At 43.9% G+C, this 24786-nt stretch overlaps 1 protein-coding gene across 1 annotated transcript; it reads right to left on the reverse strand.

Annotated features, from left to right (window-relative positions):
- Positions 1-1509: 1509 nt before the first annotated feature.
- On the reverse strand, positions 1510-12321 carry ZNF425 (zinc finger protein 425). Its single transcript, XM_080818967.1, has 4 exons — positions 12192-12321; positions 11127-11253; positions 8050-8205; positions 1510-5716 (listed from the first exon to the last, which is right to left on the reverse strand). The coding sequence occupies exons 1-4, from the start codon at positions 12207-12209 to the stop codon at positions 3762-3764; spliced, it is 2256 nt and encodes a 751-aa protein (XP_080675093.1). The 5' UTR covers positions 12210-12321; the 3' UTR covers positions 1510-3761.
- Between the last annotated feature and the right edge of the window lie 12465 nt (positions 12322-24786).

Consider the following 24786-nt stretch of genomic DNA (forward strand, 5'->3'; position numbering starts at 1 on the left):
TACCTATAATCCCCCAAATTCTCCATGCCCTTCATGCTTTTCTTTATTCTTTGCAAAGATTTATTTATTTGAGAGAGAGCAAGAGAGCGAGCATGAACAGGGGGAAGGAGCAGACTCCCGCTGAGCAGGGAGCCCGACTTAGGGCTCGATCCCAGGATCCTGAGATCATGACCTCAGCCAAAGACAGATGCCTAACTCACTGAGCCACCCAAGTGCCCTGATTTTTCTCCTTATTCCTGAAGCTCGTTTCACCATCACTGTGGGTATGGATTAATTTTTACCATCCTCCTATGAAACGGAAGTGCACTTCTCAGTTGAGAACTTTGGAAACCTCTCAGCCATTTTCAGGTATTGCTACTCAAGCCACTCCCCTTATTATTGGTTTTTTTTTTTCCCTTCTGGAACTGTTAGTTATATATTGGAAGCTCTCAATGCTCTATCTTCACTGCTTTCATACTTTTTCATATTTCTCTCTCTACTGCATTCTGGGTAGATTCCTAAAGCTTGCTCTATTCAGGGTCTCAGGTGAGTCAGTAACTTTACCTTCTCGTTTCCAAGGCTCTTTTTTCATACCCGCTTGTTTGTATATCACTTCTTCACTTTTTATTTATTAGTATTTTTAAATGTTAGAATCCATTTATATTTTGGTGAATGAAGTGTACTGATTTTAAGTTATCTTCCAGAATTCTCTATTACTTTAAATTTATATGGAGTGAATTCATCTTCTGATTTTGTCTTGTTGGGCCACTTAAACTTAGATCTCTTTACGGGTTCTGAAATTAGTCTACAGGATCATTCAGAAGGGGGTTGGTAGAGTTTCTGTTGTATATGTGAGAACATGCGCACATCCAACCATTCCTGCTAGCTGCTTTGTAGTTGTGTCTACCTGATTCCCTAGAACCCTCAAGTCCATAATCGAGTCCTATGTGGTTTGGTGCTCTTTCACCCCCACTCCGCCCTGTGTTAGTGGGTATAGTATAGATCCAAGTATTAAGCCACAGAACGGCTTCATCTGGCTGGAGAAAATGCAAAAGCGAGATCAAATTCCAGCCCTGGCGGGAGTTCAGTGTATGAGGGAAGCAGGCAGGTTACAGGTGGATGCGAAGAGTGCTATTAGAGAAAGGAGTTTAGAGGATGTGCTGACACTGTGCACATACCCCAAATGTTCCTGGTGTTGAGACCGAATGCTGGAACAAGGAGTTAGGGAGATGTGGGAGCAGTTATGAGGACAGGATGCACTTGGGAAAGAGAGCAGTTGTTTGGTTAAGAGTGAAGTTCATATGGTGAAGAGGTAACAAGCTTAAGCTGAAAAGGCAGGTCTGGGTCAGCTTGGAGGTTTTTTCCTAATGTCATGTTAGAGTTTGCATTTATAATAAAATCTCAAACTTCTAAAAATATTATTTGGAGAGTAACATTTGAGTTGCATTTTAGGAAAACCAATCTGTTACAAGGGGGATGAATGCACTGCCCGAAAAAACTGTTAATATAAACACTAAACAACTTTTTTTTAAAGATTTTATTTATTTACTTGACAGACAGAGATCACAAGTAGGCAGAGAGAGAGAGGCAGAGAGAGAAGGAGGAAGCAGGCTCCCTGCCAAGCAGAGAGCCTGATGGAGGGCTCGATCCCAGGACCCTGGGATCATGACCTGAGCCGAAGACAGAGGCTTTAACCCACTGAGCCACCCAGGCGCCCAACACTAAACAATTTTTAAAAGTTGGCTTCAGTTAGGGGTGATGGTAGAGATAAAGAAGGGCATTTGGGAGGAAATTTAGAAGACAGGTTGGGTGTAGGAAAACCTAGATCATTATCAGATCTGGGGACTAGTTAGTGTGACTTTAGAGGTGGGAAATACAAGAGTATACGAGGATGTGCAGAGTGAGGGCTGATACGGACGAGGAGTCCTATCCTGGGCATTTTGTGTGTGAGATGCCTATGGAAGTCAGAAATACTCAGGAGGAAGTTCAACTATGGATATGGATCTGTAGACCTGAAAGTCATCAGCACCTAAGAGAGAACACATGACATCACTACCCAAGCTGTGGCTCAGAAGAGAGATGGGCAGACACACAGAGCTAGCTGTTAGTTTGGGGTTTTTTTTTGGGTGGGGGTGCTTCTTCACCATTCTTGGTATTTTTTCCCATTTAAGAAAGCACAGTACTCCTAATCTCTGTGCCTCCTCATTCACTTTGTTCAGCTCTAGTGCACATCATTAGATTCTCCAATATCAATTAGTTAAGGCTAAGAGGTCACAGGGTTGGGGCCCTAACCCAATAGGATTGGTGTCCTCCTAATAAGAGGAAGGAACACCTGAGATTAGCCCACACCCAAAGAAAAAGCCATATGAGGACCCGGGAAGCCAGTTCTCATCAGAACCCTGCTGGCACCTTGATCTCAGACTTCTAGCCTTCAGAACTGTAAGAAAGTAAGTCTCTGTGGTTTAAGCCCCCAGTCTGGAGCATTTTGTTATAGCCTGAACTAATACATCCCTAATGTAAGAAACTATCATCATAAGCAGCTTTATTACAAAACAGAGGAGAGAAAAGGCTTGAAGGAAAAGGCCTAACCTTAACTTCACGGGATGACTAGAATGCTTTCAAACAGAGCTTTCCCTCTTCCAGTTTCGCCACTCACTACATCACGTTCCGAAACTTTTCAAACAACTTCACTTGAAAAGACTGTCACTCGGTATATCTGGGGACGGTCCCCAGGGCCTGTATTTTCAACATGTCTCTCAGGCAGGCACAGAGTTGTCCTGAGGTACGCTGGTGAAGAGGCCAGCCAAGGTTGATGTCCAGCCCACACGCACCCTGGCACGGGTTAGGGAAAGTGTCTTTTTCTTTGCACAAAGGCACCACTGATTCACGAGATGCTTGCACCTACAGGGATGGACCAACCGGAGGTGGCATCTCTCCTTATTGTATAAACACTGATTTGTAGGGTGCCCTTGGTTCCGGCCAATTCAGGTAATCCGTGACCACCACGTACTACGAAAATGGAAAATTTACATAGGCCCCAAGGATTCCCTAAGGAGGCAAATCTATACATTTTTGTAGGAATGATATTAAAAGACAGTCCAAAAGACAGACAAAGGTTTGCTAGAACAGGCTGGAAAATCACCTTATGATGACAGATTAAGCCACAGAACAAAAAAATGGAGTGATGTCCTGGACTGGCAGTATTTTTCCCTTTGGTATTTACCTAAGAGACCCCGATATTAAGGCAAGTCTGTTTCTTGGCGAATTGACATACACTGTTGAATACGCAGAGGGGTTAGATACAAGACTTCGTTACTTGCAATCGTGGACTTTTAGGTGACTTAAATTAACCCAGAGGGGAAATGACACTTGCATGCGCCACCGTTAACAAAGGAGATGGGAGATGACATTTATTTTTGGCAACAGAGAGAAATCCTCCCGAGACACAGATGCTCTCTCACCACGCGGGAGAAAATGAAAATTCACTATGAGAACACTGAAAAATCTCAACACAAATTTAAGTAAGGAGGCCTGGGAACAGGAAGCGGAAAGAAAATGCTCCTCCCATGACTGGCAGGCCTTGCCCGTGGGGATTACAGCGCGGAGATGCCTGGACTATGGGGCGTCTCTGTCAAGCAGCCAGCACGCTCTGCCTGCCGCGCAGCTGGCCGGTGTATCCGAGGCCAACAGTCTGTGAATTCCTCATCCAGCTTACGCCACGGATCCAAGAGCTGCTAGATCCCCCCGAAAGCTGTCGCTGCTTCCTCTCCGCGCCGCTTGACCTAGACACTGAAGGGCTTCTCCTTGGCATGTACCGCAACGTGGGTGTTCAGTGCCCCCATGTACGTAAAGCTCCTTCCACACTCATCACAGGAAAAAGGCCTCTCCCCTCTGTGATGGTGCAGATGGGTCTTCAAACTCCGCTTCTGGAGGAAGCCCTTGCCACATTCCGAGCACCTGAAGGGCTTCTCTCCACTATGCGTGTGCAAATGGACCTTCAAGCTTCCCCTTATGCAGTAGCTCTTGTCACACTCGGGGCACTGGAAGGGCTTCTCCCCACTGTGGACTCGAATGTGTTCCGTGAGCCTGTACTGCTGAGTGAAACTTTTGCCACACTTAACGCAGGAGAATGGCTTTTTGTCACTGTGCTGGAGCAGGTGGCTTTTCAGATTTCCTTTGAGACGGAAACTTTTGTGGCACTCAGGACACTGGAAGGGTTTCTCTCCACTGTGGATTCTCTTGTGTTCGGTGAGCTGAGACTGCTGCGGGTAGGTCTTACCGCACTCACCGCAGGCAAAGGGCTTCTCGCCCCTGTGTATCCGCTGGTGGAATCTCATGGAGGCCTTCCAGAAGAAGCTCTTGTCACACTCGGGACACTGGAAAGGGTCCCCCCCGCTGTGAAGTCTCATGTGCTCGGCGAGGTGCGCGTGTCGGCTAAAGCTCCGGGGGCACTCAGCACAGGAGAAGGGCTTTTCTCTGGTGTGGACCTTGAGGTGCTCCGTGAGCCTCGACTGCCGAGGAAAGGTCTTTTTGCACTCCCCACAGGAGAACTCCTTCTGCCTGCTGTGGACTCTGCCGTGGCGAGTGAGCTTAGAGGGCCGGGTGAACCTCTTGCCACACTCGCCACAGGAGAACGGCTTCTCCTCACTATGTAAACGCTGGTGCGCCTTCATGGCGTTCTTCCAAGAGAAGCTCCGGTCACACTCGGGACACTGGAAGGGCTTCTTGCCGCTGTGCTGAGACAGATGGGCCTTTAGGCTTCTCTTCAGGCGGAAACTTCTCTTACACTCGGGACACTGGAAGGGCTTCTCTCCGGTATGGACTCTGATATGCTCAGTGAGTTTCGTCTTGTGTGTGAACTTCCTACCGCACTCGTCGCAAGCAAACGGCTTCTCTCCGCTGTGCGTCCTCTGGTGGGCCTTCACGGCAGCCTTCCGGGAGAAGCTTCTGCCACATTCCGGACAACGGAAGGGCTTCTTCTCGTTGTGTTGGCGAAGATGGGCCTTCAGACCCCTCTGCAGGCGGAAGGTCCTGTGGCACTCGGGACACCGGAAAGGCTTCTCCCCAGCGTGCACCCCGCGGTGCTCACTGAGCTCGCGTCGCTGGAGGAAACCCTTGCCACACTGCTCACAGGAGAACGGCTTCTCCCTTCTGTGCAAACGCAGATGCTTCTTCAAAGTGGCTTCACCCTGGAAGTTCTTGTCACATTCGGGGCACGGATAGCGCCGCCGCCCCGAGTGAACGACCCGGCGGTGAGCGACCGGGCTGCATCGGAGACAGTAGCTCTTCTCGCACTTGCCACACTGGAAACGTGGCTTCTTCCGTGGGATTATCCGGTTCCACCCGAGCTCGGGGTTCCCTCTGGATTTGTTTTTGTACTTGGAGTATTTACAGGGCTGGCTCTTAGAGTGGCTTCTTTTGTGCTTTACCAAGTCCCTCTTCAGCTGAAAGACCTTCCCACAGACAGAGCAGGAATAAAATCTTGGTCCTGGTGGAATTTCCAGGTGGTCTGGAGTACCTGTCAGCTTATGCCATGGATTGTTCTTATCCTGACCAGATGCTCCAAGGTCAAGGTTTCTATGTACAATCCCTATTTCTTGGAGACTTGGATGCTGTAAGGCAGCTCTGTGATCTGGTAAGATCTTTCTTTCCTGCCCTGCTAAGGTAGCACATGAGCCCTGCTTTAGACCATTTAAATGGCCTTCCTCCTCTTTGGCCCCGAGAGTTCCTTGGTCACCTGGAGAGAAAAAAAGAAGACCCACCCTTACCAGTAATGTCCCTGGGTTATGGTGGCCTCAAGAATTGTCTTCACATCTCTAACAGCACGGAAAAAGGAATCTCATTGATCGATGACTGTGCATCTGCCTCCACAAGTAAATTATATTTAAGGTTAACTGTGATATGCAAATCCTTCCACTATGTGTTAAGAAATGGCTTCATGAGCGGAAAAAAAAACTGCAGGGAACTGGGAACTCTATCTTGTGAACTTATGGATGACCCTCAGAGGGTAAGCAAAAGTTGAAAGAAAATAAAGAGGAGAGTCTGAGAATATGACCGTTCTATTCCTGAAATTTGTGAAATAAGGCTTTGGGTCATATTCTTGCCCCTTCTACCACAGATTTCAGGAAAAGTTTTCTGGAAGAAATGCTCACAGAAAGCATCTTTCTTAGGAATGTCAAATGGCAAGTGATTAAATTCGCAAAGAACACTATGGAGATAATTCCGAGTTATCAGAAAGGTATTAATATGAGCACAGTCAGTGCTGTTCCCAAAGGAAAAGCCATGATGACCAGAAACAGGGAGATGGCACCTTATTTTCATCCACAAAAACTGGAGAGAACTGCAGCCTCTGTATTTCAGAATTGCTTTTTCTCCCACCTGTTGAACTGAGTCCCGGGGCTCTCCTTTTTTAAGTCTCTTAACACAGGAGGAAGATTCACCTGTCGGGAAGGGTGGGCCTGCCCCCAGGAAAGGACTCTGATTATGCTCTGTGGTCATCTTAACGACAACATAGGTCATGCTTCCAACTGGGTGACGTCATTTACTAAGCGCTCCACAGCTGACGTCTAGATCATTCTTCTCTACCTCCTTGACTCCTCTATTTCTTACCACTTTACTACTTATTCCAGGCAGAGGAGCAGTTCTGATTATTGGGTGAGTGCCACTTGGCACGAAGGGAACATTAGTTTTTAGGGACAGCCACTAAAGTTGTTCATTCTTTGGTACTCAGAAACCTTTCTAGGTCCTACCTTTCTATGGGATGAAGTCAAACTTCTGCCTCGGCTTTCCTAGCCTCAGATAATCTAACATTACTTTATGTTTCCCCTTCTCCATTTCCCATACCCTCCCAAGAATAACATTCGGCTATACATTTTCTAAATACAATCGGCTTGTTCCCACCTCTGAGTCTCAGCTCCTGTATGACCCCTGCTGATCTTCTCTGTCTGACCAAATCTATACATTCTTTGTTTTTTAAATCCTAATTCCTTAGAAGTCCTCTTGGGAAACTGCTACTTCTACTCCACTCATTCTCCCCTAAATCCCTATAACTCTACTACCACTGCCACTTATTTTATTAACTTGTATACAGTCCTATTTCATAGAGGACTAGTCCAACAGTTCAACAGAATCGACTAACTTAACTGCCACTTTTTTTTTTAGATGGAGAAGCAGGCTCCCCGCTTGCAGAGCAGAGAGCCCGATGCGGGGCTCAATCCCAGGACCCTGAGACCATGACCTGAGCCGAAGGCAGAAGCTTTAACCCACTGAGCCACCCAGGCGCCCCCTTAACTGCCAGTTAATGACAGGTCAGGAAGACAGTAAACTCCTACAGGAGAATATACATACAGATACGTAGATCTCTCTGCCCCACCCCAGCCTAAGTAATAACTGACAGTCCTATGAACATGGTAGGGACTATATACTCATTAGATGAATGAAATAAGAGACGGTGGCAATGAAATAACGTCCTTGGGAATTCTTTTATTCTTTTGATGGACCGCATCATGCATTCCCTGGGTTCAAATCCCTTGACTACCCACGACTTAGAAGGTCTCCATTTAATAAAACATTAGCATAGTCTAAAAAAATGACATATTTCCTTAAGTATTTAAAGTGTTATAAAGTGTTTCCAATGTTTTTCTTATAAGGAATTCAAAAAGGAATCCTTCAAAAGGAACTTAAAAAAAAAACCAAGTTCTAAAACTGTGCATAATAAAAAGTAATACGTTATACCAAATCGGACAGTTTTCCATTTCTCTATATTCAAATGGACACAATGGTGTGATGGAGAAGGTGGTTGTTCCTCAGGGCTCGGCAAGTGTGTCCTTTACTTGCTCTTTTACGGGTACTGCTTTCCAGGGTCTTAATTTTTTTCTTTTATTTAAATGAAACATACACAACGTCCCTCTTTATAAAAAGTAATACATTCTTGTGTTTGTTTCCCACTTGAGTAAAAAAAAACTAATATTCTCCACCAAAACAATGTTTCTTAGTCACTATGTCCAGCTGCCTATCCAGGAAGATTCAGGAAAATGAAATGAGTCATGACCCTAAATCCATCATACTTACCAAAACACAGCAACTTTCCAGACTTCTGCAAGTCCCACTGCTCATCAGTAGAAGGGCTGAGTGTCATGTTTTTCTCCAAGGGTCCCCGGTCTCTGATAAACAGCATTCTCCCTTGTTCTATCCAGGTGATCAAATTTGGCTTGGAGAAAATGCCACCTGCAAGGAGAGTCCACGCAGACTCAGTCTGGGACTACCTGAGTATTTTACTAAACGTGATTTTCACAGTTAAGTTTGATTCCTGTGATACATCATCAAAGTTAGGTTAAAAAGATCAAAACCCTTGAAATTACATGAATGACAATAAATTTTAGCCTAAGCAAAACTGTTTAGCTTAGATGTCCTCTGCAATATTTCACAAAGTTAAAGGAAAGAGAAGTGAAGGGCGATGATTTTTAAAAGGCCAATAGATCAAAGCAGAAAGCATTAACAAATAAATGATCATTATGAGAACAATAAAAAGCAAAATCACAGGGGGTCAGGGAGGGAGACTGATCACTAAACACTTCTTTTTTTTTTTTTTTTTTTAAGATTTTATTTATTTAGCTGACAGAGATCACAAGTAGGCAGAGAGGCAGGCAGAGAGAGAAGAGGAAGCAGGCTCCCTGCTGAGCAGAGAGCCCGATGTGGGGCTCGATCCCAGGACCCTGGGATCATGACCTGAGCTGAAGGCAGAGGCTTTAACCCACTGAGCCACCCAGGTGCCCCTCACTAAACACTTCTGACTAGACTCCCCACATCCAAGAAAACTAACTACTGAGTACAATGAAGGAACCAGGAAAACTGTTCAATGACAGCAATTATGATGGGGGAGGCAGTAACGTGTCTAAGGACATAAGCATGAAGGGAAGAAGGGTGGTTATAAAGCAATGGAGTGATTTTAGCAGATGCAACGGACAGGTAGTAGAGTCACCTACTGCTCAGCCCTCGGGTCAGTGTTTATTAAAGTGCACTGGGTACCACCAGCATTAATAGCACTTGAAGTGCTCGTTAAAAATGTAGATTCCTGGGCCTGACACTGGACCTGCTAAATCCTAATCTCTGGGGCTGGTATCTGGACGTCCTGTAAAGAAAATCATCTGTAGGGCGCTTGGGTGGCTCAGTCAGTTAAGCAACTGCCTTCAACTCATGATCCCAGGGTCCAGGATTAAGTCCCACATCAGGCTCCCCACTCAGCGGACCATCTGCTTCTCCCTTTTCCTCTGCCCCTCCCCTGTGCTTGTGCTCTCTCAAATAAATATAATCTTTAAAAAAGAGAGAGAGAAAGAAAATCATTTGTAAATAATGCCCTTTGGGTTTTAAAATGTGGGAAAATCAGACTGGATTTTCCAAGCCCGCAGACAACTAGCTGTGTTAGCTCCAAACTCAACACTGGATCAGCACACGGCTCTAGTCTCTCGTACTCTACTGGCCTCAGACTGCTTAGCTTGAACTCCAAAAGCTGAAGGGTCCCGGTATTCTGTCCTATCTACATGTTCTCCCTAGATGACCCCATCTAGGCCTCAGGTTTAAAACACCAGATTTGTGAATCCAGTCCTGATCTTCACTTGAAATTCTGGTCTCGGATACCCACTTATATATAGTTCCATATAAATATCTAATAAGCATCTCAAACTTAAGGCTTTCTCCCCAAGCTTCGTCCTGTCAGTGAAGAGAGCCACTGCCTCCAACATACTCGAGCCAAAAATCTGGGAGCTGATTCTTCTGTCACCCTGCGGCTCCACATCCAACCCACCAGCAAACTCTGGAATGCTACCTCCAGAAGATATCCAGAGCCCATCTACTTCTCTCTTCATCACTAACTATCCGGTTCAGCTGCCCCATGACACCTCACTTGCCCCGCTGAGATTCTTGGCTGGTGTCTTTCTTTTCTTTTCTTTTCTTTTCTTTTTTTTTTTTTTTAAAGATTTTATTTATTTATTTGACAGACAGAGATCACAAGTAGGCAGAGAGGCAGGCAGAGAGAGAGAGAGAGTGGGGGAAGCAGGCTCCCTGCCGAGCAGAGAGCCCGATGCAGGGCTTGATCCCAGGACCCTGAGATCATGACCCAAGCAGAAGGCAGAGGCTTCAACCCACTGAGCCACCCAGGCGCCCCGGTGTCTTTCTTTTCATTGCTGTGCACTGCCTTTCACTCTCCACATAGCAACTCAAGTAATTAACTTGAGTTAATTACTCAACATTTAAACAAATGTTGACATATTACTCCTGTGTAAATCCTCTCATCATCTTACCTTCCCTTTGTCTAGAATAAAATCCTAGAGGCCCCTTCCTCATTTGATATACCACTGTCCCCTTCTCCTAGCCTTCTACACATGTGCTCCGGGAGCCTCCCTGTGGCTCCCACCACACACTGACCACATATATTCCAACCCTTGAACTTCTGCACTGGTCCTTCCTCTGCTTAGAATTTTCTTCCCCCTGATTTCACACAATTGACTCATTTTGTCCTTTGTGTCTCAGATGGAAGAGGTTATAAACCCCAAAGGAGGGAGAGAATGCTACGGGTTATACTGAGATCACCTATTAAAGTGAAAACAGTAGAAATGGTTTTAATGATACATGAATGAATTAGAGCAAGCTGGATAAAGAGCAAGGTATAATCTCCACAAACTTCTCTTCAAATCTGCCGGCTCAGTATTTCTCTTGGGATACCTCGATGTCCCACCCCACTGCTCTTTCTCCCTCTACCAGAGAGCTATTTTCCCAGTTCTTATGAGGACAGAAAATTCATCATATCTAGGCAATATAAGTAGGCATCAAAGTATCAGTTAAAAAAAAATAAAAGAGTACACATAAAAAGAGAGAGAGATGATTATATTATTTAGTAATTCTAACTGTGGGAGAAACAAGGGAGGGTTTGGGTGAAAGAGACTGCAGAATTAATAAGACTGAGGAGTGCAGATGCCACGAGATAAAAAGGGACAAGTTAAATATTCCCAGGCCGTAATAGAAGTTAATGACATATTCCAAGTGTAAATTAGGCAAAGAATCATATTCAACCAGCAATAGCTAATACAGAACAGAAAGCCTATTGATAGTAGGCAGCTTCCCCAAAAATGACTCCTTTGAAGCCATCTTACCCAGGGAATCAAGAGTCTCATAATTGGTCTTCATCACTTGCTGATACATTTCCTTCTGCCACTTCTCCAGGATCTCCCACTCTTGCTCCGAAAAGTATAAGGCCACATCATCAAAAGTCATCGTTACCTGGAATCACAAACAGTACATGCGTACATTTTCACGTTCAAGCTACTGTCTTTCAACGTCCGCGTCTCTAACAGACAAGAGGAATCTATGCTGAAGTCTCCTTCTCTCTGGTTGGTGCCATGAACGATGTAATAGAAGGGTCACAGAAGTCCACGGGACCCACAGAGTGAATGAATGACTAGCAGACCTTTGAGGACGGTGTACCCTCTAGAGGGGGATCCTTTACTTAGCAACAAGCAATTACTGCTGTGCAAGACTTTTAAAAAAAACTTTTTATTTTGAAATAATTACAGACTCATAAGAAGTTGCAAAGATACTAGTCCAGAAAGGTTCCCTGTATCCTACACCGGTTGCAGAAGGGGGTGAGAAGCAGAAGGGAAGAAAATGCATTACATTAGTAAGATTATTAGATAAGAAATTTCAGGAAGGGTAGAAGGAAAACTTGCATAGGTAGGCAGATTATACTTAATTGAACTTAACAGTTTCATGGATTAAGCTCAGGATATGCGTTTTAAACTCTAAAACCAGTGTTCACATTTTCCATTAACAACTCCACTGGTTTCACATGTTCTCGCCTCTCCTAGAGCCACAGTCTGCAGGTCCTCTCATGCCCGCTCTTCCTTCCCGCAACTTTTTTCATCCGTTTATAAAGACGCAGCCGCAGAGGCTACTTCCACCAGCAGAGCACGGAACAAGAGCCCGAGAGAAACCCCGACGTGCAAAGAGCCCCGACACACGGCGGGAAAAGACGGGTGACCTGAGGGGACGACCGGTAAGACCCTGGATTTCTCCACTCGGCCCCTCTCTTCCGGCTCCACTGCAGAGCAACTCCGGCACGGACAGTCCCCCGCTACCTCACTCCCCGGCTCGGGACCCCACTCCAGCCCGCGAACGGGACGAATTTCGACACGGCCCGCACCCTCCACGACCCCGCTTACCGGACCCGGCTCCGCCATGGCCCTTGGTGACTCCGCCGAGTCCTCCACCCGACAGACACCGAGACCCTAGGCGGCCCCGCAGCACCTCCCTCCGCGCGCGGCCTCCTGCCCCGCCCAGCCCCGCAGGCCCAGCCCCCGCGCGGTGCACGCTGGGACTCGAGCCTGATCCGCGCCCCACAGCGCCCCCTGCGGGCCGGAGGAGACAGCGTCGTCCGCGGGAGCCGCATGGGCAGGGCTGGCCGCCGCGGCTGTTGGCACCGCGGGTGGCAGATCATCTCGCTCTGCCGGGGGGTCTCCAAACGACGAGGACCGAGACCCAGACGCGCTCAAAGGCGCTGGAGAGAGGGAGACGGAGAGGTGGACACGCAGAGTGAGCTGCAAGTAGGGAGGAGACTCGCTCTTCGCTGAGCCCTGGACGGAAAGGGGGTGCGGGGATTGGTTCCTCCCCGAAGCCGACCCCAGGCGAGGGTAGGATCACTGTGAGGGACGTGAGCCGGCCAAGGGGGTCAGGGAGCCGGTCCCCGCCGTGGGCAAATGCGGAGTCTGTGGTGCCGGGCCCTCTGAGAGTGTGCGGATCTGCTCAATCCTCCCGCCAGGGGCCAGGGGCCGGGAGGCTGGGAATCTATCCACCCAATCCTGCCCTCCTTCAGCGAGGGCGCTTCTGGTCTACCTTGGACACAGGCCGAGCTGATATTTAACTGTAGGTTTTTGTAGATACGTCTTCGCAGGTTGAGGACGTTCTCTTCTATTCCTAGTTTGCTGGGATTGTGTATTGTGAGTGGGATCTTTCTTTACCCAATGCTTTTAATGCATAAATTTCTATTACTGTGTAGTTTTTCTCCCTTAAGCGATTAATATGGTAGATTAGAAGGATTGATTTCTGAGCATTGAACCAGCCTTGCATTCCTGCTGTAAACCTCACAGTAAAAAACTGTGGAGCGTCTGAAATGCCACCCCTCGAACAAGCTAACAGATCCACCTGACATAGTTTCATTCATTTTGGCAAAACACAAGGCTCGTGGGTCATAAGTAGCATGAGCTTTAAGTTCACGTCATTTGCTTGCCCCCAAGTCCCATGGGAATGATATGGGGGGACCAGGTGCGCACTACACCTATGATGGGTTTGTGTCACAGATGAGGAGCCCAAAGCCTAGAATTCCCACACTTACAATAGAGCTGCTAGCAATCTGCTCAACTACTCTGATAGTCTCTTTTATTTTATGTGTAGGTCGTTTACAATAAGTGTAGTTATTGGTAGATCTGGATTTACATCTATCATTTTATTATTAATCATCTGCTTTCCCTCTCTGTTTTTCACTTCTCTGTTCCCTTTTCTGGGTTATTTGAACCTGTTTTAGTATTACATTTTAATTTACTTATTATAATTTTCACTATATCTTTTTAATTTTATTTCGTGGCTGCTTTAGGAACTACAAAATACATATTTCATTTTCTTTTACTTTTTAAAGAAAGCAGCTTTATTGGGATGTAATTAATATACCAAACAATTCCCCAATTTAAAGCATATAGTTTAGGGACGACTGGGTGGCTCAGTTGGTTAAGCAGCTGCCTTTGGCTCAGGTCATGATCCCAGGGTCCTGGAATTGAGTCCTGCATCGGGTTCCTTGCTCAGCAGGGAGCCTGCTTCTCTTGCTACCTCTGCCTGCCTCTCTGCCTGCTTGTGTGTACTCTCTCTCTCTCTCTGGCAAATAAAAAATAAATAAATAAATAAATAAATAATAAAGCATATAGTTTAATAACTTTTCGTGTATTCACGCCTTCTTTTTTTTTCTTTTTTAAAAGATTTTATTTATTTATTTGTCAGAGAGGGAGAGAGCACAAGCAGAGGGAGTGGCATGCCCAGGAAGAGAAGCAGGCTCCACTCGGAGCAGGACTCTATCTCAGGACCCCGGGATCATGACCTGAGTTGAAGGTAGACACTCAAACAACTGAGCCACCCAGGCATCCCTCTTTCTTTTTTAATTAATAGGCTTATTTTGATCAGTTTTAAATTTACAGAAAAATGTGTGTTAAGTTTGGAGAGTTCTCATTACTCCTTTATCTTCCCTTTCTTACCCATATTAAAAGAAGCATGCAGGATTTTCAAAATTAAAAAATCCAAGGAAAAAGAACTACACAATGACCTGTATAAAATTCTAACTTGTAGAAAATGCTAAACTCTGATTGTTTCAGAACTGATTGAACTGACTTGTAATGTTATTAACAATGTAAGAGGGTAACGTGTCTCCCATCTTTTTTGAGACATTTAAAAAATATATTTTAGGGACGCCTGGGTGGCTCAGTGAGTTAAGCCTTTGCCTTCGGCTCAGGTCATGATCTCCAGTCCTGGGATTGAGCCCCACATCGGGCTCTCTGCTCAGTGGGGAGCCTGCTTCCCCTTCTCTCTCTGCCTGCCTCTCTGCCTACTTGTGATCTCTGTCTGTCAAATAAATTAATTAATTAAAAAAAAAATATATATATATATTTTAGATTTTTAAAAATTCATTTGAGAGAGATACAGAGACAGAGAGTGCACAAGCAGGGGGAGAAGCAGACTCCCAGCTGAGCTGGGAGCCCAACATGGGACTCAATCCCAGGAGCTGGGGATCATGACCTGAGCCGAAGACAGACGCTTACCCATCTGAGCCACCCAGGTGCCTGCAAAATATTTTACTTTTAATTAATCTCTACACCCAACATGGGGCTTGAACTCACAACCCCAAGATCAGGAGCCAGCCAGGAGGCCCTGCCAACATTTTTCATTTGCTCTAGCATCCATGTTATATAACCAGAACTTAATTTTGTTTTGATTTGCATTCGTTTAATTACTATTGAGGCTGTAGACTTTTCTAAGTAGAAAAATTTATTCATATAATTGTAGATTCAACTGGAATTATAAGAAATAATACAGAGAGAGCCCATGTTTTACTGGTACTTGTGTGTGTGTGTGTGTTTAGTTTTATGAAGTTATAGATTTTCTATGCATTAATTCCTTTTTCCTTCATCATAAACTCTTTATTTATTTCCTATTTGATAATTCGCTGATGGATCCTAGAAAACGGACTTACATATTTATGTAAATTTCATATCACATTTATTTTCTTTGAGTAAAGCCATTGGCTATGTATAATTATAGCAGTATATGGTGTTAGTTGTGAATGCAAAGTAGTTCTTACCTATTCTAATATCCAGTTTTACTACATGGACAGCCTTTGTTCTATTACAGTGAAACTCACTTTACACCCTTAGCTAGTAGTGTTCATGAGCCTTCAAAGCCAATGGAGCCCCTTCTTTTTGATGAGTGTCTGGGGTACTCCCTGACTTCTTTAGTGGTTCTTATATTTCTCTAGTGTTCTGCCTTCTCCTGCTGCCAATGAGCATGGCAGGGTTAGCTACACATCTCCACTGTTGTCATTGTAGCCCATGGCTATTTCTTCTAAAGCTGCTAGCAGATCCTCAAAGTTGGGGGATTTTTTCTAGAGTGATTACAGTTTTCAGCCTAATTAAGGTCTGGCTTCTGGGTTTACAATGTCTTTTACTGGGACGCTAAAATTATATTCCCAGGGGACCAGAGAAGTGAGCACCTGAAGGACACCACCACGTGTTACACACTTGCTGTGTACATGAGAGCCCACTGTCTTGATGCCTCTTCTATGTTTTCAGAAGGAAAGAAATCATGAATAGGCAAGAGTGTAGCTATTTTTGTAAAATTCTGTTTAGTTTCCTAAACTATCCATACCAGGTGAGCCTGTCTGTTCTCCATGAGGAATGAAGATTTTTCCCTACACGGCCTTACAGGAATCGTGCCTCAAGCTTTAGGTCACCCCAAGCCAACATATCTCCATTCCTGAAAGTTCTTTCTGACTGACTTCAGGAAGTCCTAACCTATAAGGAAGCCAGCTATGGTAGGAAGACCTTGAACTTTAGAGTGAGAAAGACCTGGGTTTGGATGTTGACTCAACCATCTGCCATCTTTGTGACACCAGGCACAAGTCATTTGAACACCCATCACTTTAGTTTCCATATCCAAAGGGTTTCTATAATAATTGAGATAGCATAGATAAAGCACTTTCACCACAGTATCTAGCATTCATTCCTCCTGGCCTAGCTTCCTTCCCACCTCCCTCGACCTCAGATTGTCCAGTATCCTGATAGGCTCTCTTTCAGCTTACCTAGAAGTCTCTTCCTTCTTTTCTCTCAAGTCTTCTTTTCTTTCCTAGCCTGAATCTCTTGGTCCTGTGTCATTTCCCTGCAGATGATTCGGCATAAAGCCAACATATTAGGCAAAAATCATTTATATTCAAAATCACCTTGAACATCTCTTAAATTGCTCCTAACATATAAACTATAGTAAAAATGGTTTGATGCAACTCTGTACAGCATTTCTTACATACATTAATGTTTTAGAACCACTCGCTTAGATCAAAGGAAGAAGAAAATGGAAGTCCATTGATAGATGTCTATGCATTCAAACCATTCTGCCTCTAAGATAGTCATTAGGTCTTTGGAGGTAGTGAAGCAACAGAGGGAGAAATTGAAAGTGTTGCTGCCGGCCTATTGGATGTCCTCCATTCCACATTAATATTAAGTCTTTATAACCTTAACATAGTAAATAGACTTCTTTAGTGAAAGGGTTACTCCACTAAACACACAAGATGTGACTTCAGAAGTATCTGTCACATGGGGGTACTATGAGGACTAAAAGCTACAGTGTTCGGGTACCTGGGTGGCTCAGCGGGTTAAAGCCTCTGCCTTCAGCTCAGGTCATGATCCCAGGGTCCTGGGATCGAGCCCCGCATTGGGCTCTCTTCTCAGCTGGGAGCCTGCTTCCTCAATCTCTGCCTGCCTCTCTGCCTACTTGTGATCTGTCTGTCAAATAAATAAATACAATCTTTTTAAAAAAAAAAAATCCCAGAACCAGATGGAAAACTGCCTTTCTCATCTCACTAAGAAGCATCATATACACTTCAATGAAAATATATGACTAGTCCTTTTAAAATATGTGGTTAAGAGAAAACAGATTCTGAAAAATCATACCTACACTCATACAAGGAGGAAGAATCTCACCCAAAATTACCTATAGTACTCTATAATGTTTTATTTCTACTTTTTCTCTCTAGGGCCTTACTAAGCCAGGATCTGTTCCCTGTTTACTATAGGTGCTAGAAATGAGGGGGTAGGTGTACATTAACCCCCAAAGAGAAAACACACTGTAACCTGCGGCTAAGACTGTCATGGTTATATTTGTCAAGTTTGAAGTCTGATTTGAATCGCTATTTATAGGCAAACATTGATATTTTCTCCTTAATAAGCAAGAAGCAAAATCTTGTTTTCCAAACAGGAATGAATGGGGGAGTCTGTATTGAATGCAGGAATTTGGTAAGAATGTAGCTGTCTGGTCCCTAGTTGCACAGTATCAGAACCCTGTCATTGTGTTTTCTTTGGAAATCATGTTAGCCAAACCTATGTGCCATAACAGATAAAAGTGCATCACCTGGTAGTCAAATTACCCTTTCCTTTCTGAAGATCTGGTCCTCTTACTTTTAGTCGAGGAAGCTTTTCCAGTTATAGTGAACATAAGAAAAAGATATGTTAATTCAAAACTCTCTGCCTGTAACTGTTGGAGAAACTGTAACAATAATAGAGATAGGGAGTTCCTGAAATAACTCCCCCAGAGGCATATATGAATTTATAAAACGTGGATTTGGAGAAACTGGTCATTGGAAGCCTTGGGACCCTGATTGTTGCCTCATCATCTTATCAAATTAAGTGATGTTTGTTGTTCTGGCTATATTTTGCTTTCATGGTATGAACATTTCTATTTCTCGCATAGTGAAACTTGAATCCAGTGTCAAAGTCTCATTTTGGAAGTAACAGAGAGGGCTTCCTTGGGACTTCAACACCCCAGACATGGTCAAGAGTTTCCTCTGATAAATCTCAAAACAGCCTCTGCTGTGCCAATGCTGAGTCATCCAAGTGTGCCGATTTATTAGTAAGTACCTTGTGCTGTCAAAATGCCAGTGAACCAAAAGTATCTTAGAGAGATACAAAATGCTTCCAAAGCCAGGCTGAAGTTTTGAGTCATTGCTTCATTCATGAAGACTTCTTCAAAAACTGAGAAGGATTAAAAAAACAAAACCAAAAAACAGAGAGGGGAAGGCCTTTCTAAGCAAGGTGCCAAAACCAAAAGTCATAAAACACTGAAAATGTTCACATAAAAATTCTAAATTTCTGTTTGATAAGATGCCAAATGGCAGCTGTCTTTACTAGGTAAAGTATATATAACATGAAAAACAAGTGTTTATTTTATGTACTGTATAAATGGCTCATGCAACTCAAAAATATCAATGCATAGTGGAGGGGAAGATGGTGGTGGAGTGGTGGGACCCTAGGCTCATCTTGTCCCACCAATGCAACTAGATAAGTATCAAATCATCCCAGATACCCCAGGAATTGATCTCAAGACTGTCAGAACAAATTCCACAACTGAAGGTAGACCAGAGGCCACGTAGAAGAAGGTAGGAAATACAGGGACTGACTTGGGAAAGAAATGGATCCTGGTTGCCACAGTGAGGAGGGAGCTGCAGTCTTCGAGAAAGAAGCACGAGAGACGGACTAGCACACAGGGGAGCCCATGGGGTAAATGAATCCCTGTAGCAATTGGCTTGGAAAGTGAGAGGGCCTTAGAACCTGGAGTTTTAAAGGTCAGCCTGCTTGACTGTGGGAGAACTTGGAGGACATTGGGGCTACTTTTAGAGAGAAGGCAGGGCAAACAGCCCACACACCTACAGTATGGAAACAGCGATCTGAAGATCGCATGGGGCGCACAGTGGGGAGGTTAGTTGCTCTTCTCAAAGCATGCCCCAAAGAGGCAGCATTCATGAGAGACCCCTCCAGGAACAAAGAAACTGTCAGGAGCCATTTCCCTCCCCGGCCCTCATTATAAACACAAGGCACAGAGCCAGCACTCACTACTTAACTTGCTTATACCAACCACCGCCTCCCCCCATGCTCTGGTGGAACCACCCTTCCAAGGCCCATTACAGTGGCCACTTTCCTCAGAGGACCAGCCCAGACCCCTGCCAACACTGTGTCTCCCAACCAGGGAGTTTTGCAGTGCCTTGGTTCTGGTGGCGGTGGCAATAAGTCTCATTTCACAAGCACACCTAGTGCAAAACATGGAACGTTTAGGCCAAGGACCAAACACTGCCCACTACAGGCAAAGAGAGCCTCTGCAGATGACCGGCCTGAAGGATAAAGCAGCCAGGACACAACAGCAGAGCCCACACAGCACACTTTGGAGATGCTCCCAGAAGTGCCAGGCCCTGGGGAACAGAGGACACTACATAGCAGGGCACTATGGGACCTCTTCTTCATAAAGCAATTACCCTTAAGAACAGGAGACATAGCTGACTTTCCTAACAGAGAGAACCAGGCACAAAGACTTAGACAAAATGAGAAGACTGAGGAATTTGTCCCAGATGAAAGAATAAAACAAGACCATGGCAAGAGATCTAACCAAAACAGATATAAGTAACATGCTTGATCACTGGACTTGAGAAAAGAGCGGAGGACATCAGTGAGACCGTTAACACAGAGATAAGGAATAACATAGTGGCGATAAGGGGCTCCATAATCAAAATGAAATACACACTTGATGGAATGAATGGCAGTCTGGAAGAAAGAGAGGAATGAATTAATGACCTAGAAGACAGCGTAATGGAAAGTAATCAAGCTGAACAAAAGACAGAAAAAAGAATTATGTAAAATGGGAATAGACTTAGGGAATTTAGACTTAGGGAATTTACACATCAAATGTAAAAACTTTCATATTATAGGAGACCCAGAAGAAGAAGAGAAAAGGGAGCACAGAATTTATCTGAAGAAATAATAGCTGAAAATTTCCCTAATCTAGGGCAGGAAACAGATATCCAGATTCAGGAGGCACAGAGAACCCCCAACAAAATCGACAAAAGCAGATCCATGCCAAAACACGTTGTAATTAAAATGGCAAAACATAGTGATAAAGAAAAAATCGTGAAAGCACAAGACAAAAGACAGTTATATGAAAAAAAAACCCATGTAAGAATATCAGCAGATTTTTCAGTGGAAACTTTCCAAGCCAGAAAGGAATGGCATGGTATATTCAAAATGCTGAATAAGAAAAATCTGCAGCCAAAAATACTCTATCTAACAAGGTTATCATTCAGAATAAATGGACAGATAAAGGGTTTCCCATGCAAACAAACACTAAAGGAGTTCATGAATTATACCAGCCCTGCCAGAAATATTAAAGGGGACTCTGAGTGGAGAGGAAAGACCAAAAAATGATAGGAAGGAAGGTAGAAACACAAAAGCGGTAAATAGGAATTTCTGTAAAAAATCATCCAGGGAACTCACAATATAAAAGGATATAATAAATGACACCATACACCTAAGATGTGGGGAGAAGAGGAGTAAAGAATGGGTTTAAACTTAAATGACCATCAATTTAATGTAGACTGTTATATGCAGAAGATGTTATATACAAACCTAATGGTAACCACAAGTCAAAAACCACTAATAAATATGCAAAGAATAAAGAGAAAGAAATCCAAATTTATCACTAAAGAAAACCAGCAAACCATGAAAGAGAGACAAGAAGGGATCAGAGAAAATCTTCAAAAGCAACCACAAAACCAGTAATAAAAAGGCAATAAATACATATCTATCAATCATTACTTTGAGTATAAATGGACTAAATACTTCGATCAAGAGACATGGGATGTCAGAATGGAAAAGAAAAAAAAAAGATCCATCTATATGCTGTCTGCAAGAGATCATTTTAGACCTAATGATACCTGCAGATTGAAAGTGAGGGGATGGAGAAATATTTTTCATGCAAGTGGATGTCAAAAGAAAGCTGGAGTAACAATATTTTTATTGGATGAAATAGACTTTAAAACGAAGACTAAATGGGTACCTGGGTGGCTCAGTCAGTTAAGTGTCCCAACTCTTGATACAGCTCAGGTCTTGATTGCATAGTTGTGAGTTCAAGCCCTCTGTGGCTCCACATGGGGGCATGGAGCCTACTTTAAAAATAAAAATAGGGGCGCCTGGGTGGCCCAGTTAAGCGTCTGCCTTTGGCTTGGGTCGAGATCCCAGGGTCCTGGCATCGAACCCCACACTGGGCTCCCCACTTGGTGGAAAGATTGTTTCTCCTTTCCCCACTCCCCCTGCTTGTGTTCTCTCTCTCTCTCTCTCTGTGTCAAATAAATAAATAAAATATTTAAAAATAATAATAAATAAACAAATAAATAAAACAAAAACTATGATAAGAGACAAAGAAGGGGGGCACCTGGGTGGCATAATCGTTAAGCGTCTGCCTTCGACTCAGGTCATGATCCCGGGGTGCCAGGATCGAGCCCCACATCAGGCTCTTTGCTCAGCAGGAGGCCTGCTTCTCCCTCTCTCACTCCCTCTGCTTCTGTTCCCTCTCTCTCACTGTGTCTCTCTCTGACAAATAAATAAATAAAATCTTAAAAAAAAGAGAGAGAGACAAAGAAGGACATTATACAATAATGAAGGGAAAACTCCAATAAGAAGATATAACAATTATAAATATTTATGCACCCAACTTGGAAGCACCAAAATACAATAAAAGTTAACAAACATAAGAACTAATAAAAAATAATTCAGTAGTAGGGGACTTTACCACGCATCTTACAGCAATGGACAGATTATCCAAACAGAAAATCAACACGGAAACAATGGCTTTGAATGACGCACTGGAACAGATGTTTTAAACAGATGTACTCAGAAAATTCCATCCTAAAACAGAATACATATTATTTTCAGGTGCACATGGAACGTTCTCCTGAATAGATCAGATCACATATTAGGCCACAAACCATGACTCAGCAAATTAAAAAAAGATCAAAGTCATACCTTGTATCTTTTCTGACCACAATGCTATGAAACTAGAAATCAACCACAAGAAAAAATCTGGAAAGACCACAAATACATGAGGTTAAATAACACGCTGTTAAACAATGAATGGATCAAGCAGGAAATAAAAGAAATAAAAAAAGTACATGGAAACAAATAAAAATGAAAACAATGGTTCAAAACCTCTGGGATGCACCAGAAGCAGTTCTAAGAGGAAAATTTATAGCAATACAATGCAATTTTTAACTTTCTGAGGAACCTCCATACTGTTTTCCAGAGTGGCTGCACCAGCTTGCATTTCCAACAACAGACCAAGAGGGTTCCTTTTTCTCCATATATTTGCCAATACCTGTTGTTTCTTGTGTTGTTGTTGTTGTTGTTTTCTTTCCACTCACATGGGATTTAAGAAACAAAACAAACAAGTGAAGTAGGGAAAAAAGAGAGAGAGATACAAACCAAGAAACAGAGTCTTAACTTTAGAAAACAAACTGATGGTTACCAGATGGGAGTTACTGGCGGGCGGGGAGGTGGGGGGCACCGGGGGGAATATGGGTAAAATAGGTGATGGGGATTAAGAAAGGTACTTGTCATGATGAGCACTGGGTGATTAAAACTTAGGGGTGCCTGGGTGGCTCAGTTGGTTAAGCAGCTGCCTTCAGCTCAGGTCATGATCCTGGACTCCTGGGATCCAGTCCCGCATCGGGCTCCCAGCTCCACGGGGAGTCTCATTCTCCCTCTGACCCTCTCCTCTCTCATGCTCTCTCTCTCAAATAAATAAATAAAATCTTAAAAATAAAATAAAATAAAAACTTAAAAGAATATATCAACAACTCATCAGAAAAATGCTTAAAATGTGAACAGTTCACAGACAAGGAAATTCACAAGACTTTTAAGCTTAAGATGTTCAGCTTGACTCATAGTAAGAGAAATATGAAGCAATACTAAATGAATTCCCACTTTTTACTTATTAAGTTGCCAAAGATCAAACAACTTCAGAATATAGTCCCCTCAAGTGGGGAATGAAACAGATACTCTTAGGCATCGTTGGTGAGGGTTTACGGGTATGACCTCTACGAAGAACTATTCGTTGATATGTTTCAACGTTTTAAGTGTACACACCTTTTGACCCAGCATTTCCACTTCCAGGAAATTTTCCGATAGATGTTTTTGTACCTATGTACAGAGAAGTATGTTGCAGGATATTTGTAACAATATTGCTTATAATAGTAATATTATCTAATTAGATTAGAAATAACCTCAGTGTTCCTCTGGGGATAGTTTCAAGTAAGGAACTGTGGGCTCTGAAGTTTTACTCTACTTAAAAAGTCACTAGTTAGGGGCACCTGGGTGGCTCAGTGGGTTAAAGCCTCTGCCTTCGGCTCAGGTCATGATCCCAGGGTCCTGGAATCGAGCCCCACACCGGGCTCTCTGCTCGGCAGGGAGCCTGCTTCCTCCTCTCCCTCTGCCTGCCTCTCTGCCTACTTGTGATCTCTGTCAAATAAATAAATAAATAAAATCTTTAAAAAAAAAATTCACTAGTTAGCCTGCCATAGTTTCTTTTTTTTTTTTTAAGATTTTATTTATCTATTTGTCCGAGAGAGAGAGAGAGCACGCACAGGCAGACAGAGTGGCAGAGGGAGAAGCAGGCTCCCTGCGGAGCAAGGAGCCTGATGTGGGACTCGATCCCAGGGCGCTGGGATCATGACCTGAGCTGAAGGCAGCCGCTTAACCAACCGAGCCACCCAGGCGTCCCTGCCATAGTTTCTAGAGATGCTGGAGAAGGCAGGAGACTCCTGGCTCAGAGACAAAGGACTTTATTACTCCCAGACCAGCAGGCAGCATGAACTTCATGTTCCCCTCAATTCGCTCATAAGGACAATGTAGTATGGCCCAAGTGTCTGTTTCACACACAATGGATCTGTGTCACAATAAAGGGACAGCAAGCTTAGGAAACTCCCGAATTGGAGTTGCCAGATTTAGCAAGTAGAAATACTGATGTTAAACTTGAGTTTAACTCAAATTTAAAAATTAAATACTGAGTTAAATTTGAATTTCAAATAGACAAGAAAACATTTTTAGTGTTATGTGTTATATAGGAAGGGGCGCCTGGGTGGCTCAGTCAGTGAAGCGGCTGCTTTCAGCTCAGGTCATGATTTGGGGGTCCTGGGATCAAGTCCTGCCTCTGGGTCCCTTCTCAGCAGAAAGCATGCTTTTCCTTCTCTCTCTGTCCCTCTGCCGCTCCCCATGCTTTTGCTCACTCATTTTCTCTCTTAAATAAATAAATAAATAAATAAATGCAATTTTCTTTCTTTTTTTTTTTTTAAAGAACACAAGTAGGCAGAGCGGCAGGCAGAAGCAGGCCCCCTGCTCAGCGGAGAGCCTGATGCAGGGCTCGATCCCAGGACCCTGGGATCATGACCTGAGCCGAAGGCAGCTGCTTAACCGACTGAGCCACCCAGGCGCCCCAGTAAATAAAATTTTAAAGAAAGTATTGTATAGGGCATACTTGTTTATCTGAAATTCAAATTTAACTAGGTATCCAATATTTCACCTGGCAGTCCTGTCCCGATCTTATTAGGGTGATGATAGCATACATGCGCAACCTCCGACCTGGAGGAAGCCGGTATCTTTATTATCCTGGTGAAGAAACAAATCTGCCTTCTCCCCC

The sequence above is a fragment of the Martes martes genome (assembly GCF_963455335.1).
Source record: "Martes martes genome assembly, chromosome: 11".
NCBI lineage: Eukaryota > Metazoa > Chordata > Mammalia > Carnivora > Mustelidae > Martes > Martes martes.

Bases quoted from the DNA above. Each gene is read 5' to 3' on its own strand.
- ZNF425 (XM_080818967.1), bottom strand. The intron at 8,206-11,126 runs GTAAGATGGCTT...CTCTCCTTGCAG, and splicing joins TGAGACTCTTGATTCCCTGG to GTGGCATTTTCTCCAAGCCA. The intron at 5,717-8,049 runs GTAAGTATGATG...TTTTCTCTCCAG, and splicing joins TGGAAAGTTGCTGTGTTTTG to GTGACCAAGGAACTCTCGGG.